This window comes from Choloepus didactylus, chromosome 3 (assembly GCF_015220235.1).
Source record: "Choloepus didactylus isolate mChoDid1 chromosome 3, mChoDid1.pri, whole genome shotgun sequence".
In the NCBI taxonomy this organism is placed as follows: Eukaryota; Metazoa; Chordata; class Mammalia; order Pilosa; family Megalonychidae; genus Choloepus; species Choloepus didactylus.
Genome location: NC_051309.1, coordinates 89,357,616 through 89,374,525, shown reverse-complemented (window position 1 = coordinate 89,374,525; position 16,910 = coordinate 89,357,616). Strand labels below are relative to the sequence as shown.

At 37.1% G+C, this 16,910-nt stretch overlaps 1 protein-coding gene across 3 annotated transcripts in view; it reads left to right on the top strand.

Annotated features, from left to right (window-relative positions):
• Positions 1-16,910, top strand: part of COQ2 (coenzyme Q2, polyprenyltransferase) — a 45,859-nt gene that overhangs the window by 7,853 nt on the left and 21,096 nt on the right. For all 3 annotated transcript variants that reach the window (XM_037830132.1, XM_037830134.1, XM_037830133.1), the window contains exon 2: positions 8,904-9,070. In XM_037830132.1, the coding sequence (XP_037686060.1) occupies positions 8,904-9,070 (167 nt within the window). The remainder of the gene's footprint in view (positions 1-8,903; positions 9,071-16,910) is intronic.

The window sequence follows — 16,910 nt, the reverse complement described above, 5'->3', positions numbered from 1 at the left end:
ACCTGTTCCTACTTTACCCCAAGAAAGTTACCTAATATAGCAACATTTCTGTGAACTTGTTCCTACTATATCCATTCAGAAATTAACAGACCATAGTCATTCCTGGGTTGGTTGTTTTTTCACTTTTGTGATACAGTCCTTTGATGTACAAAAGCTTTCAGTTTTGATGAGGTTCCAATTATCTATTTTGTTTTCATTGCTTGTGCTTTGGGTGTGAAATCTAAGAAACCATTACCTAACACAAGATCCTGAAGATGCTTCCCTATGTTTTCTTCTAGGAGTTTTATAGTCCTGGTTCTTATATGTAGGTCTTTGATCCATTTTAAGTTAATTCTTGTGTTTGGTGTGAGATAGGGGTCCTCTTTCATTCTTCTACATATGGGTATCCAGTTCTCCCAGCACCATCTGTTGAAGAGACTATTCTTTCCCAATTGAGTGGTCTTGGCAGCCTTGTCAAAAATTAATTAGCCATAGGTCTGAGGGTCTGTTTCTGAACTCTCATTTGATTCCGTTGGTAATTATATCTATTCTTGTGCCAGTACCATGTCTTTTTGACCAATGTAGCTTTGAAATATGCTTTAAAGTCAGGAAGTGTGAGTCCTCCAACTGCGTTCTTCATTTTCAAGATGTTTTTGGCTATTCAGGCCCCCTCACCTTTGCAAATAAATTTATAATTGACTTTTCCATTTCTGCAAAGTAGGCTGTTGAATTTTGATTGGGATTGCATTGAATATGTAAATAATTTGGGGCAGAAGTGACATCTTTATGATATTTAGTCTTCCAGTCCATGAACACAGAATATCCTTCCATTTATTTAGATCTTCCTTGATTTCTTTTAGCAATGTTTGTAGTTTTCTGTGTGCAAGTCCTTTGCATCCTTTGTTAAATTTAATCATAGATATTTGATTCTTTTATTGGCTATTATAAATGGATTTTTCTCCTGATTTTCTCCTCAGATTGCTCATTACTAGTGTGTAGAAACAATACTGAATTTTGCATGATGATTTTGTATGCCACCACTTTGCTGAATTGATTTATTAGCTCTAGCACCTTTATTGTAGATTTTCAGGACTTTCTACGTATAGGATCATGTTATCTGCAAATAGTGAAAACTTTACGTTTTCCTTTTCATTTTGAAGCCTTTTATTTCTTTTTGTCGCCTACCTTTTCTGGCCTGAAATTCCAGTACAGTGTTGAATAACAGTAGTAACAGTGGGCATCCTTGTTTTGTTCCAGATCTTAGAGGAAACACTTTCAGACTTTCACCCTTGAATATATGATGTTAGCTGTGGGTTTTGCATATATAACCTTTATCTTGTTGAGTAAGTTTCCTTTTATTCCTATTTTTCTAAGAATTTTTATGGTGGATTTTGTCAGCTGCCTTTTCTGGATCAATAGAGATGATCATGTGGTTCTCTCCTTTATTTTGTTAATGTAGTGTATTACATTAATTTTCTTATGTTGAACCACTCTTGCATACCTGGGATAAAACCCACTGGATCATGCATGATGTATAATTCTTTTGATGTGCTGTTGGATTCGATTTCCAAGTATTTTGTTGAGGGTATTTGTACCTATATGCCTAAGAAGAATTGGTCTATAATTTTCTTTTCTTGTATCTTTATCTGGCTTTGGTATTCAGGTGATGTTGGCCTCATAGAATGAGTTAGACAGTGTTTCCTCATCTTCAATTTCTTGGAAGAGTTTGAGCAGGATAGGTATTAATTCTTCTTGGAGTGTTTGGTAGAATTCACCTTTGAAGCCATCTGGTCTTGGGCTTTTTTTGTTGGGAGGTTTTTATGACTGTTTCAATCTCTTTACTTGTAATTGCTCTGTTGAAATCTTCTATTTCTTCTAGAGTCAGTGTAGGTTGTTCATGTTTCTAGGGATTTGTCCATTTCATCTAGGTTATCTAATTTGTTTGCATACAGTTGTTCGTAGTATCCTCATGATCCTTTTCCTTTCTGTGGGGTCAGTAGTAATGTTTTATTTATTTGGGTCTTCTCTCTTTGTTTCTTTGTCAGTCTATTTAGGACTTTGTCAATTTTATTGATCTTTTCAAGGAACCAACTTTTGTGTTTTATTAATGCTTGCTATTGTTTTTTATTCTCTATTTCATTCATTTCTGCTCTAATATTTGTTATTTCTTTCTTTCTGCATGCTTTGGGTTTACTTTACTGTTCTTTTTCTAGTTCCTCCAGGTATACAGTTAGGCCTTTGATTTTAACTCTTCTTTTTTAAGGTAAAATTTAGACCTATAAATTTCCTTCTCAGCACTGCCTTTGCTGCATTCCTTAAGTATTTATATGTTGTGTTCTTGTTTTCATTCATCTCAAGATATTTACTGATTTCTCTCGTAATTTCTTCTTTGACCCCTGTGTCAGTTTGTATATTTATGTCCCCCAGAAAAAGCCATATTCTTTAATGCATTCTTGTGGGGGCAGACATCTTAGTGTGGATTGGGTTATTGGTTCAGCGTCCATGGAGATGTGACCCACCCAACTGTAGGTGATAACTCTGACTGGATAATTTCCTATCCAGAGGTCGAGGAGAGCCTGGCTGCCACCCCACTGTTCTGAAGGGGTTGAGTGTGTGCCCCGGAGATGGAAGAGAATCTGGGTGCTGTCCCAGTGTTTGAGGAGGGTGGGGGCCAAGAAAGTGGTCTCTTCAATGTGTGGATATGTTGGAGCACTCACCCCAGCGTTTGAAGAGGAAAGGGCTGCCACAAAGGCCCTAAGGAAGGGTTAGACTCCCGCTCTCTTGAGTCCCAAGGATGCAACGTTGTTCTGTTAATGACTCTCAGACTTTGAAATCTAACGGAGTTTGCCCTGCGGGTTTCAGGAACTGTTTTGGTCCTGTTAACCCTGTTTTCCTTACTGTTTCTTCCTATGGCAATGGGAATGTTTATCCTATGACTGTCCCTCCTTTGTATATTGGAAGCAGATAACTTGTTCTAAGTTTCACAGGTCCATAGCCAGAGGGGAATTTTGCTTTAGGACAAACCATGCTTGTAACTGATTTTGATGGGATCTTGTACTTACCTATTGTTACTGAAATGGTTTAAGTTTTTGTGATATTGTGATGGGATGAATATATTTTGTATTTGGAAAGAATATGTTTTTCTGGTGTCCAGGGGCCGGAATGTATCGGTTTGTATATATATGTCCCCCAGAAAAAGCCATATTCTTTAATGCATTCTTGTGGGGGCAGACATCTTAGTGTGGATTGGGTTGGAACCTATTGGTTCAGTGTCCATGGAGATGTGAGTCACCCAACTGTAGGTGATAACTCTGATTGGATAATTTTCATGGAGGCATGGCCTTGCCCATTCAGTGTGGACTGTGTTTAGTTTCCTGGAGCACTATATAAGCTCAGAGAGAAGTAGCTCATAGCTAGCTGGAGCTAAGAGACATTTTGAAGACAGCCGTTGGAAGTTGATGCAGACGTTTTGGAGAACGTTATTTTGAAACACAACCTGGGAACAAGCAGCCACGTGCCTTCCCAGCTAACAGGTTTTCCAGATGCCAATGGCCTTTCTCCAGTGAAGGTACCCTTTGTTGGTGGACACTTTATGGCCTTAAGACTGTAACTGTGTAACCAAATAAACCCCCTTTATAAAAGCCAGTCCTGGTGTTTTGCATTCTGGCAGCAAACTAGAACACCCACTGATTGTCCAAGAGTGTGTTATTTAACTTCCATATATATGTGAATTTCCCAGTTCTCTGCCTGTTTTAGATTTCCAGCTTCATTCCATTATGGTCAAAGAAGATGTTGTGTATAATTTCATTCACTTTAAATTCATTGAGACTTGTTTTGTGACTCAACATGTGGTCTATCCTGGAGAACGATCCATTTGCAGCTGAGAAGAACGTATATCCTGCTGTTTGGGGATGCAATGTTCTGTATATGTGGGTTAGGTCTAGTTCATTTATCATATTCAAGTTCTCTGTTTTCTTATTGATCCTCTGTCTAGATGTTCTGTCTATTGAGGAGAGTGGTGTATTGAAGTCTCCAACTATTATTGTAAAGGGGTCTATTTCTTCCTTCAATTTTGCCAGTGTTTGCCTCATATATTTTGGGGCACCTTGCTTAAGTGCATAAATATTTATGGTTGTTATTTCTTTTTATTGCCCCTTTTGTTAATATATAGCATCCTTCTTTGTCTCTTACAACAGTTTTTGACTTAACGTTTCTTTTCTGGTTGTTGTTTGCATGGAATATCTTTTTCCAACCTTTCACTTTCAATGTATTTGTGTCTTTGAGTCTAAGGTGAGTCTCTTATAATCAACCTATAGTTGGATCATTCTTTTTTTTTTTTTAAACTGACAGTCTTTATTTGTTGATTTCATCATTGCCTTGCAAATCATAGCCAGATTTGGAAATGTGACCTATCTAAAATTGAAATCGAAAGTTTGAGATTTTGACCGTCTGTTTGCCTCCAAATCAAAGTAGACTTTCTACCATTAAGTAGAAAAAACTATTACAGAATCCTTGAGTCCTTTGCGTTGTGCCCTCTGGCATTGTCTAGACCTCAATGGCCGACCTAACCTTCTATGGTTTAATGTTACGATATCCAGCCTGGGGCCTGGTGGGTAAAAGAAAGGAGGCCAGAGGTGGGAAGTGGAGGTTTTGTGCAGACTATCATTTTTGTCTCCTCTTCTCTCCATCCTAAACCCAGTACGTTTTAGGTCTTGTTGCACTTTTCTGTTGTACTCTATGCTAGTCCATTTCCCAGTTACTCAAATCCAGTTTTCTGGACCATCAATGATAGATAATGACTAACTGCTTCTCTCGGGCATTGTTTTATCAGCAGTGGATCATTCTTGTTTATCCATTCTGCCAATATGTGTCTTTTAATTGGGGATTTTAGTCCATTAACATTGTGTATTACTGTAAAGGCAGTACTTACTTCCACCATTTTGTTCTTCGGTTTTTATATGTCATATCTTTTTCTGGTCTCTCTTTACCTTTTTGGCAATCTCCTTTTCTATATAGTTGATCTTTTGTAATGTATCTGATTGATCCCTTTCTCATTTCAGTTTTTGTATATTTCTAAAATACTTTCTTTGTGGTTACCTTGAGGCTTGTATTACACAATCTACATCTATAACCTAATTTGAAAAGATGCAAACTTAGCTTCAATAGCACACATGCTCTCTGCTCCCATATCCCTCTGTTTCCCTTCTTTGTGCTGTTTTTGTCCCACTTTACCACTTTGTATTTTGCATGTCCATTATTAGGAAATATGCCTTTTTCTTATTCAATTGTTTTCTGACTCTTATAGGAATTAAAGAGTAGAGTTGTATATTGATGATAGAGTACTATTGGGTTTTGCATTTACCCTTTTAGTTACCCTTACTGTAATCTTCATTTCTTCATACTATTCCCAGCCACTCTCTCCTGTCTTTTCCTTTCAACCTGCAGAACTCCCTTTACTAATTTTTGTAGAGTGGGTCTTTTGTTGAAAAACTGTTTCAATTTCTGTTTACCTGTGAATAGTTTAAATTCTCACTCATTTTTTTCTATATAAAATTTTTTATTTAATTGTGTCCATATTTAAAATTATACTTTATAAACTATATAATACTAATTGCAAGAATTGCTTGTTTATTCTACTCTTACATTTCATAAAACAATAGTATTAACATTTTTACATGCCCCTTTGACATCAGTAGCTTCATACTCATTAGAACCACTTTTGAATCACTTGACAGTTTTTTTTAATACAGTTTTATTGAGATACAGTCACATACTATACAATCATCCAAAGTGTACAATCAGTTATTCACAGTACCATCACATAGTTGTTCATTCATCACCAGAATCAATTTTGGGACATTTTCCTTACTCCAAAAAAATAAATAAAAGTCAAAAAGAATACCTAAAATATCCCATCCCCCAATCCCACCCTATTTTTCATTTAATTTTTGTCTCCATTTTTCTACTCATCTGTCCATACCCTGGATAAAGGGAGTGTGAGCCACAAGGTTTTCACAATTACATAGTCACACTATGTAAGCTAAATAGTTATACAATCATCTTCAAGAATCAAGGCTATTGGGTTGCAGTTTGACAGCTTTAGGTATTTCCCTCTAGCTGTTCCAACACACTAAAAACTACAAATTTAGGGGTATCTATATGATGCATAAGAATACCCTCCAGAGTAACCTCTTGACTCCATTTGAAATTTGAAATTTCTCAGCCACTGAAACTTTATTTTGTTTCATTTCTCTTCTCCCTTGTGGTCAAGAAGATTTTCTCAATCTCACGATTTCAGGTCCAGGCTCATCCCCGGGAGTCATGTCCCATGTTGCCAGGGAGATTTACACTCCTGGGAGTCATGTCCCACATGGGGCAGGCAGTGAGTTTACCTGCTGAGTCTCACTTATTTTTGAAGGGAAGTTTTGCCAAATGAAGGATCTTTGACTGACAGTTTTTTTTTTCTTTTAGTAACTTAAATATACCTACATACACTATATACCTTCTCACCTCCATGATTTCTGATGAGAAATTAACACTTAGTCTTATTGAGGATCCCTTGTTTGTGATAAATCGCTTTTCTCTTACTGCTTTCAGGATTCTCTCTCTCTTTCTTTGGCATTTGACAATCTGATTAGTATGCATCTTTGAGTAGGTCGATTAGGATTTATTCTGTTTGGAGTAAGCTGTGCTTCTTGAACATGTATGTTTATGTCTTTCATAAAAGTTGGGAACTTTTGTGCCATTTTTCCTGAGATATTCTTTCAGCCCCTTTGCCCTTCTCTTCTTCTTTTGTGACACCATGACACATGTTTGTGTGCTTCATGCTGTCACTCAAATCCCTGAGACACTGCTCAATTTTTGCTATTTTTGCTCTGTTCTGACTGTATGATTTCAATTTTCCTGTCTTCTGGTTTGCTGATTCTTTCATATGCCTGTTCAAATCTGCTATTGTATGCCTCTAGTGTATTTTTAATTTCTATTATTGTGCCTTTCTTCCCGATAATTTCTCTTATGGTCCTTTTAAACTTTTGGATTCTTATTTATGCTCACACATTGTCTTAATATCCTCTAGCTCTTTATCAATATTTTCCTTCATCTACTTGTGTTGATTTAGGAGATTTGTTTGAACATCATTGATTAGTTGTTCCAAATCCTGTGTCTCTTCTGAAGTTCTTATTTGTTCCCTTGACTCAGCTATATATTCCTATTTCTTAGTATAGCCTATAATTTTTTGCTCATGTCTAGGTATCTGATTATCTTTATGAGTTAACTCTAAAGGTTAGTTTTTCCCTCTTTTCTCTGGTTTTATTGTTGATTGGTTTTGTGTTAAAGCTCTTCTTTGATACTTGATCCAACTTATTATAGGCCTTTCTAGTAGCCCCTGTTTAACTGCAGATTTTTTAGCTCTTCATCTTATTATTGCCCTGCATTTGCGAACAGTTTTTATGATTGCATTTTTTATTTCACTTCCAGTAGAAAGCTTCCTCTCCTCTGCTGTCCTCTGGTAATCTTGATCTGTTATGTTTGTTTTTGTGTAGAATTTTCTGTCTCCTATAATTGTTTAAATTCTCCCCCTTACTCAGTGCCCCCTCTACTGTCTTAGAGCAGTAGATTTTAGATTCCTCTTCCCCATTTTTTTTTCCTGTGGGGCTATTCTGCCTCTGTTTTCTTCCCCTTTATGGTATCTTGTCCCTCGGAGCCAGATGGGATCACTCCAGAATCTATTTTGCATTTAGGTGGTCCAGCCAACAGAAAATGGATTTAGTAAGCACACCTCTTGTCAGCAGTTCTGCTGCGCTCTCTCTCGCACTCTCTCTGGCACTCTCTCTCTCTGTCTCTCTCTAATCATGTTTGCTCTTTTGCGTGTAGCAGGTCTTAGCAGCTTGTGTTCTACCCTGGGTCTCTGTGGACTTGAGTCCCTGTGTCTGGTTTGCGTGGGGTTGAGTCTTGTTTCTGTGACTGGCTCTATAGTTTGTGTCCATGATGGGAGGGCTCCAGGCCAAGTCCCTTCTGGGAGACTTACAGGCTGTGTGGGACCCAGTGAGGGGAAGGAAGAGGACGAGCAGGTTCAGGACAGAAATTTCCTACCTGCTTTTGTAGATTATTTTTCTTTTTCTTTGATTCATTGTTTATAGAGTCCTTTTCCATTCTCTAATGTCTTCCAAAGTTCTAAGCAAGTGGGATTTGTCCTTTTATTAGCTAATTCTGAGGGAAGACTTTTCCAGGGTATGTCTTACATCACCATGTTGATGATGTCTCTGCCCAATTTTTAATAGCTGCATTATAATCCTTTTAATGGATATACCATAATTTATTTAAGTATCCCCTGTTGATCTACATTTATTATGTTTATAGTCTTTTACTATTACAAATGTCAAATATGTACCTTATAAAGTAAACTTAAAGAGGAAGAATTTATGGGTCAACAAATATGTGCACATGTAATTTGGGTAAAAATTTTCAAAACGGCCTCCATAATAGTTGGGCCATTTTGTAATTCCATCAGAAATATATGAGCGTGCCTGGCTCTCCATGGTGTATTATCAGACATTCGAGTTTTTCCAGTCTTATAGGGGGAAAATGTTAAGTTAGTGTAGTTTTAACATGCATTTCTCAAATTTGAGTATCTTTTCATTTGTATATGGGCCATTTGTATTTCTTTATCTGTGAACCTTCTGTATGTTTTTTATCCATTTTTAAATCAGATTATTGATCTCTTTCTTCTCAATTTCTAGGAACTCTTTACATATTAGGGAAAATAGTCCTTTATGATATGAGTTGCAAATTTATTTTACCAGTTGGTCATGTGTTTTTTGAATTTGTTATAGTTTTCTTTACTTCTTTGGGATGTGGTATTTAAACAAATGAAGACAGTAAATGAATTTGAATTTGTACCTTTTTTGTTTTTTATTTTTGTTTAGGAACCTGGCTGCTGTATCTGCCATGTACCTGGAGCATCAGCTTGGCAGCTGAACCGGGTTGTTTTCCGGACTGGTACATGTTATCCCTCTTTGGTACTGGAGCTGTTCTGATGCGTGGAGCAGGCTGTACTATTAATGACATGTGGGACCGGGACTTTGATAAAAAGGTAGTTTCTTCCTGGAAAGGGACAGAGAGCCTTCTCTCAATTCTACAGAGTAACAAGATGGCTTCACTTTTGAATAACATGTAAACCAAAAGATTATTTAGTATCCTCACTGAAATCCAACATAAGAAGTGTTGTTATCAATTGAATAACTGGTGTTACAAAATACAATATAAATCTTATCTCAGCATAAGAGTGGCCATGGGTCCTCATAATTCATTTTTACTAAATGAATTAACAATTTTTTTACTGAATGAATTAAGAATTTGAAGGGCCAAGGGTAAAGATATTAGGAGTGAAGGTGAAAAATCCATCCTGAACCTATGAGTGTCCAAAAAAACTGCCATCCCTTCCTTTGAAATGTGTTTTGGAGCCATAACTATTCTTAGTAAATCAAACCTTGATTTAAATTAACCAAGGTGGCTTTAGTAGCAGTTACTATAATTGTCTCTTTATTATGTTAAGGATAATTGTTAAAGAACATAATTATATCTTTATGTTTTCCTTAGGAAAGTAATATATACTTATTCACACAGTTCAGAAATGCAGAAGATAGTAAATGAATCCCCCTTATGCCCTTCCTCAAACCCCCAGAGAAAATTTCATTTAGCAGTTTGATGTATTATATTACTCTGAATTATTTTCTGTGCATATGCTAATGCATATGTATAATTACTTCTTTTTCCTTAACAGAGAGTTATTTTTTCAAGGGAGGGGGCCATCTTTTTTACCTTTATCCTAGCACAAGTGCTATAACAAGTACAAGATCATTAAATGCTTGAGTAAATAATCAAGTGAACTTTTAATTTAAAAGAAACCCATAGTGAACTCTTATCAAATGAAATTTACCCCTAGTTTTCCTTTCATATAAGACTGAATTTTCTTTAAGCAAGGTATATCTATAATAATTTTTAGTTTACAGAACAGTATCACATTAATATAATTTTTAATTAAAAAATTATTCATTGAGTACTTAATACTTGTGAAACACAGTGACAGGTTCTAGGATCAAATACAACAGTCCTAACCTCACAGTTTAGTAACTATAATACAGTGGGAGTGTCATGAGAATGGTGGTCTTTACTGAAGACCACCTACCCCATTTAAGGGAGGGAGTCAGAGAAAACTTTCCTAGGGAAGATCTTTGAACTGTAGCAGAACAATATGGCAATAAAAGGAAAAAAAAGGTTGGGGGAAGATAGGGTGGAGGGTGAAGGTCATTCTAGACAGAGGAGACAGCAGGTTCAGAGACATGCTGTGAGATAAAGTTTATTGTCCCTGGTAACTGCAACCATATGTGGTTTGTATATGGCTGGAGAATAAGATGTAGCAGGGGAGTAGCAGGAACTGCATAGTAAAGGGATCTCTATGCCACACTAACACAACTGGGATGCTTGATCAAGTGGATCCATGCCAGGAGATGAATATTTTCTTGACTTGGGAATTTACCCATCCTGGTCAGTTTTTCATTCTGCATAACCATATGAATGAAACTTCTGGTATATATGTCTTCAAAATAGTTCTCGAGATGTTTAGAGCAGCTAATCATTTTTTAAAAGCATATTTGCTAACTCAGAATAAGGCTTATAGGAAATGATAAGTAGTACTATAAATTAATAACAATTCATGAGTCGTGGGTCTAAGGGAGTATCTAAGATTAAATGTTTGAAAAGCATTTTGTTCTCAGTAACATACAAAAACAAATTAAGACCTATGACTTTGATTGATAGGAAATTTGAAGATGAAATGCAAAATTTATGATTTCTAAGTTGTTTCATCTTATGATTGTATAACAATGTAGATTACAAGGGATGACGGTGTGATTGTGAAAAGCTTGTGGATCATACTCCCTTTATCCAGTATATGGATGGATAGTGGATAAATGGGGACAAAAACCTAAATGAAAAATAGGGTGGGATGGGGGGGATGATTTGGGTGTTCTTTTTTATTTTTATTTTTTATTCTTATTCTGATTCTTTTTGGTATAAGGAAAATTTTCAAAGGTAGATTGGGGTGATGAGTGCACAACTATATGAAGGTACTGTGGACAGCTGATTATACACCATGGATGATTGTATGGTATGTGAATATATCTCAATAAAACTGAATTTAAAAAAAAGATATGATGGTAGACCTACTGTACCCTAAAACTTTCAGTCCCTCTCTTTCACTAATATTAAAACTGATTACCTAGATTTTGACTTCTACTTCTGGGAAGATTGAAGAGATGTACTTTTCCCTATTCTTCACACTAAGTACAAATAAAAACCCTGAGCATTATATATAAAATGAACAATAGAAAACTGAAAGATGAAGAGAAGGCAGCAGGCTGACAAGGTTCTTAGGACCCAACTGTTGAGTTTCCTGGATTTTCTTTTTTGTCTCATATATCCCAGATCTGAAGCAGAAGAAGTTGGCAACTTAGAAATTCCAATGGGTGCAGAAAAACAATAGCAAAAGCCTACTTTTCCTAGCCAAAGGACCAGAAAAGGAGCATCCTAACAAGACAGAAGACTTTTAGACAGCAGCCACCCTACTCTAGCCAAGTACCATAAGAGAAAAAGAAAACATGTCAGCAGAGGTCAAATGGAGAACCTAGACAGTCCCCCCTTACCAGGCAATGACAAGGTACTCCAACCTCCCTGTCAGGGTGGTATTAAAGAAGGCTGCATAAAGAAGAGGCTAGGCCTCCCTACAATTGTGCCTAAGAGCCTCCTCCCAAATGCCTCTTTGTTGCTCAGATGTGGCCCTCTCTCTCTAGCTAAGTCAACTTGGCAGGTGAAATCACTGCCCTCCCCCCTACTTGGGATCTGACACCTTGGCAACATGAAATATGACTCCCGGAGAGGAATCTCAACCCAGCATCATGGGATGGAGAACATCTTGACCAAAAAGGGGACATGAAAGGAAATAAGCTTCAGTGGCAGAGAGATTCCAAAAGGAGCCAAGAGGTCACTCTGGTGGGCACTCTTATGCACAATATAGACAACCCTTTTTAGGTTCTTATGAATTGGAATAGCTAGCAGTAAATACCTGAAACTCTCAAACTACAACCCAGAACCCTTGAAACTTGAAGACGATTGTCTAAAAATGTAGCTTATGAGGGGTGACAATGTGATTGGGAAAGCCATATGGACCACACTCCCCTTTGTCTACTTTATGGATGTATGAGTAGAAAAATGGAGTAAGAAAAAAAAAAAGGTACCCAGTGTTCTTTTGTACTTTAATTATTCTTTTTCACTTTAATTTTTATTCTTATTATTTTTTTGTGGTAATGAAAATATCAAAAATTAATTTTGGTGATGAATGCACACCTTTATAACGGTACTGTAAACAGTTGAGTGTTTGCTTTGTTTTACATGACTGCATTGTATGTGCATAGGGAACTGAGACTTTCATCCTCACCACGTAGTAACAAGCTCCCACCATCTCCACAGTGTAGTGGAGACCACATGGGGAACCTAGTCTTCTACCCCTACCCAACAGTAATGAGGCATCCCTACACACTGTAGTGGTATTGGAGGCAGCCTACTAGAGAGTCAGGACTTCCACCAGGACCCAGCAGTAACAAGGTTCACTTCCCGACATTGTATCAGTGGAGACCACATAGAGAGTTGTAATGTGGCACTCCTACCCCTCCCACGAGGGAGGTATCAGCAGAGGACTAGTGGGGAGGCAGAACCCAGCAGGAATGAGGAACCCTGTTCTAGTTTGCTAATGCTGCAGAATGCAAAACACCAGAGATGGATTGGCTTTTATAAAAAGGGGTTTTATTTGGCTATACAGTTACAGTCTTAAGGCCATAAAGTGTCCAAGGTAACACATCAGTAATCGGGTACCTTCACTGGAGGATGGCAAATAGCGTCCAGAAAACCTCTGTTAGCTGAAAGGCACGTGGCTGGCGTCTGCTCCAAAGTTCTGGTTTCAAAATGGCTTTCTCCCTGGACATTCCTCTCTAGCAAGCTTGCTCCTCTTCAAAACGTCACTCACAGCTGCACTCCGTTCTAGTCTCTTTGAGTCAGCATGTTTTATATGGCTCCACTGATCAAGGCCCACCCCGAATGGGCGGGGCCACACCTCCATGGGAATATCCCGTCAGTTATCATCCACAGTTGGGTGGGGCTCATCTCCATGCAAACAACCTAATTCAAATGTTCCAACTTAATCCCCACTATTATGTCTCACAAGACCACAAAGATAATGGCATTTGGGGGACACAATACATTCAAACTGGCACAAACCCCTACCTCAGCGAAGAAATAGAAGTTATAAAAAAAATACCAAATGAAAATTTTAGAATTGGAAAATATAATAACCACAAGAAAAGATTCGGTGGATGGGCTCAACAGCAGAATGGAGAGGACAGTGGAATCAATGAACTGGGAGAACAACAGAAATTACCCAATCTGAAAAACAGAAAATACATACAGTAAGAAACATCAATAACAGAAAGATGATAGGAAAATCTCCAAAATACTTGAAAACTAAACAAAACACTTCTAAATAAACCAGGGGTCAAAGAAACAGTCTTTTGAAAAATTTTTAGAAATATTTTAAACTAAATGAAGAAGAAAACACAACATGTCAAAATGTGTAGGATACAACCAAAGCAGTGCTGAGGGACAATTTTATAGTACTAAATACATGCATTAGAAAAGAGGAAAAGCCTCAAATTAATCTAAACTCCCACCTCAACAACCCAGAAAAAGAACGCAAAATAAACCTAATGCAAGCAAAAAGCAGGAAATAAAGATAAGAGCAGAGATCAATGAAATTGAAAACAGTAGAGAAAATCAGTGAAACAAAGAGCTGGTTCTTTGAAAAGACCAGTTGCAAAGACAGCAAAATTGACAAAAGAATGAGAAAAGATACAAATTACCAATAACAGGAATGCAATAGGGCATATTACTACAAACTCTGCAGATATCAAGAGGACCAAGAGGATAATAAGGGAATACTACAAACAACCCTACACACAAAAATTTGACTACTTGGATGAACCAGTTCGTAGAAAAACACAGCTGTCACAACTCACCCAATGTGCCAGTTTGAATGTATTGTGTCCCCGAAACGCCATTATCTTTGATGTAGTCTTGTGGGGCAGACGTTTTGGTGCTGATTAGATTTGCTTGGAATGTGCCCCATCCAGCTGTGGGTAATGACTCTGATGAGATATTCCCATGGCGGCATGGCCCCACCCATTCAGGGTGGGCCTTGGTCAGTGGAGCCATATAAATGAGCTGACTCAAAGAGAAGGAACTCAGTGCAGCTGTGAGTGACATTTTGAAGAGGAGCAAGCTTGCTAGAGAGGAACGTCCTGGGAGAAAGCCATTTTGAAACGAGAACTTTGGAGCAGACACCAGCCACATGCCTTCCCAGCTAACAGAGGTTTTCTGGACCCCATTGACCATCCTCCAGTGAAGGTACCCAATTACTGATGTGTTACCTTGGATACTTTATGGCCTTAAGACTGTAACTGTGTAGCCAAATAAACCCCCTTTCTATAAAAGCCAATCCATCTCTGGTGTTTTGCATTCCACAGCATTAGCAAACTAGAACACCCAATATAAAATAGGTAATTAGAATAGCCTGATAACTATTAAGGGAATAGCCAAAAATCTCCCCCCCCCCCAAAAAAAAATTGTAAGACCCAGATAGTTTCTCTGGAGAATTCTACCCAATGTTTATAGAAAAATTAACCTCAGTTCTACACAATCTCTCCCAGAAAATAGAAGAGGAAGATACACTTCCCAATTCATTTTATGAAGCTAATATTGCACTGTTAGCAAAACCAAAGACAGTACAAAAAATAAAATAATAGATGAATATCCCTCATGAATATAGTTGCAAAAATCCTTAACAAAATATTAGCAAATGGTTTTCAGAAACATATTAAAAATATTTATATATACCATGACCAAGTGGGATTTATTCCAGGGATGGAAGCGTGGCTTAATATTTGATAACAATCAATATAATCTACCATATTAACTGACTACAGATGAAAAATCACATGGTCATATAAATCAATATAGAAAAGGCATTTTACACAATTCACCACCCATTCATGATAAAAACTCAGAAAAAATAGGAATAGATGGAAACTTCCTCAAATTGGTAAAGAGCATATACAAAAAACCTACAGCTAACATTATACTTAATGGTGACAGACTGAGTGCTTTACCTCTAAGATCGGGAACAAGGCACGGATGTCTGCTCTTACCACTCTTATTCAACATTTGGCTTGAGAAAAGAAAAGGAAATAAAATGCATTCAGATTGAAAAGTAAAAAATGAGTCTCTACCTATTTGTAGATGACTTGTGTGTCTACATAGAAAATCCCAAGAAATCTATAAAAACTTTCCTAGAATTAATAAGTGAGTTGAGTAAGGGTGCAAAATATAAAGTAAACATACAAAAATCAATTGTATTTCTATATACTAGAAATGAACACAGGACACCAAAATTAAAAATACAGTACCATTTACAATTGCTCAAAGAAGATGAAATACTTAGATATGAATCTACCAAACCTGTACAGGACTTGTATGCTGGAAACTACAAAACACTGATGAAGGAAATCAAAGGTCTAAATAAATGGAGAGATGTACATGTTCATGGATTGGAAGATTCAACATAGTAAAGATGTCAATTGTACCCAAGTCTTGTACAGATTTTTGGCAATTCTTGTCAAAATCCCAGTGAGATCTGTAGATGCAGACAATATTGTCCTAAAATTTATATGGAAAGACAAAGGAACTAGAATAGCTAAAACAATTTTGAAAAAGAAAAAAGTGGGAGGTATCAGAATACCCAATTTCAAGATTTAGTATATAGGTACAATACCCAAGACTGTGATATTGGTGGAAGGATAGACACAGAGATCAATGGAACAGAGTAAAACACCCAGAAAGAGTCATACAAATATGTCCAACTGACTCCTTCCCTTCAATCCTCCTCCCTTCCTCTCTCCCCCTCCCTCCCTCCCCTCCTTCCTTCCTTCTCTCCTTCCTTTCTTTCCTTCCTACCTTCCTTCCTTCTTTTCGACATTATAGGTTTTGCCCAACTGATTTTTGACAAAGGTGCAAATACAATCCAGTGGAGAAAAGAGCCTCTTCAATCAATGGTGCTAGAGCAAGTGGACATCCGTAGGCAACAAAACAAAACAAAGCAAGACAAAACCCCTCAACTAAAGCCACATCTCATACAAAAATTAGCTCAAAATGGATCATGGACTTAAATGTAAAACATAAAACTTAAAAAAAAAAATAGGCAAAAACGTTCAGGATTTAGAGCTAGGGAAAGAGTTCTTTGACTTGACCTCAAAAACATGATCCATAAATGGATAAGCAGGACTTCATCAAAATTAAAAATTTTTGATATGTGAAAGACCTTATTAAAAGGATTAAAAGACAAGAAGCAGACTGGGAGAAAATACTTACACACAACATATCCAACAAAAGGCTAGTATCTAGAATATATAAAAAACTCAAAATTCAGCAGAACAAACAAGTTAATTAGAAAATGAGCAAAAGACCTGAAGAGACATTTCACTGAAGAGGATCTACAAATTGCAAATAAGCACATGAAAAGATGTTCAACATCCTCTGCCTTTAGAGAAATTTAAATTGAAACCACAATGAGATATATACACACCTGTCAGAAGGGTTAAAATAAAAAATAGTGACACCACCAAATGCTGGGAAGATGCACAGAAACTGGACCACTCATAAATTGCTGTTGGGAATGTAAATTGTACAGCCACTCTGGAAAACATTTTGGCAGTTTTTTTAAAAAAACATGCAACTACTACACAACACAGCAGTTGCATTCTTGGGCGTTT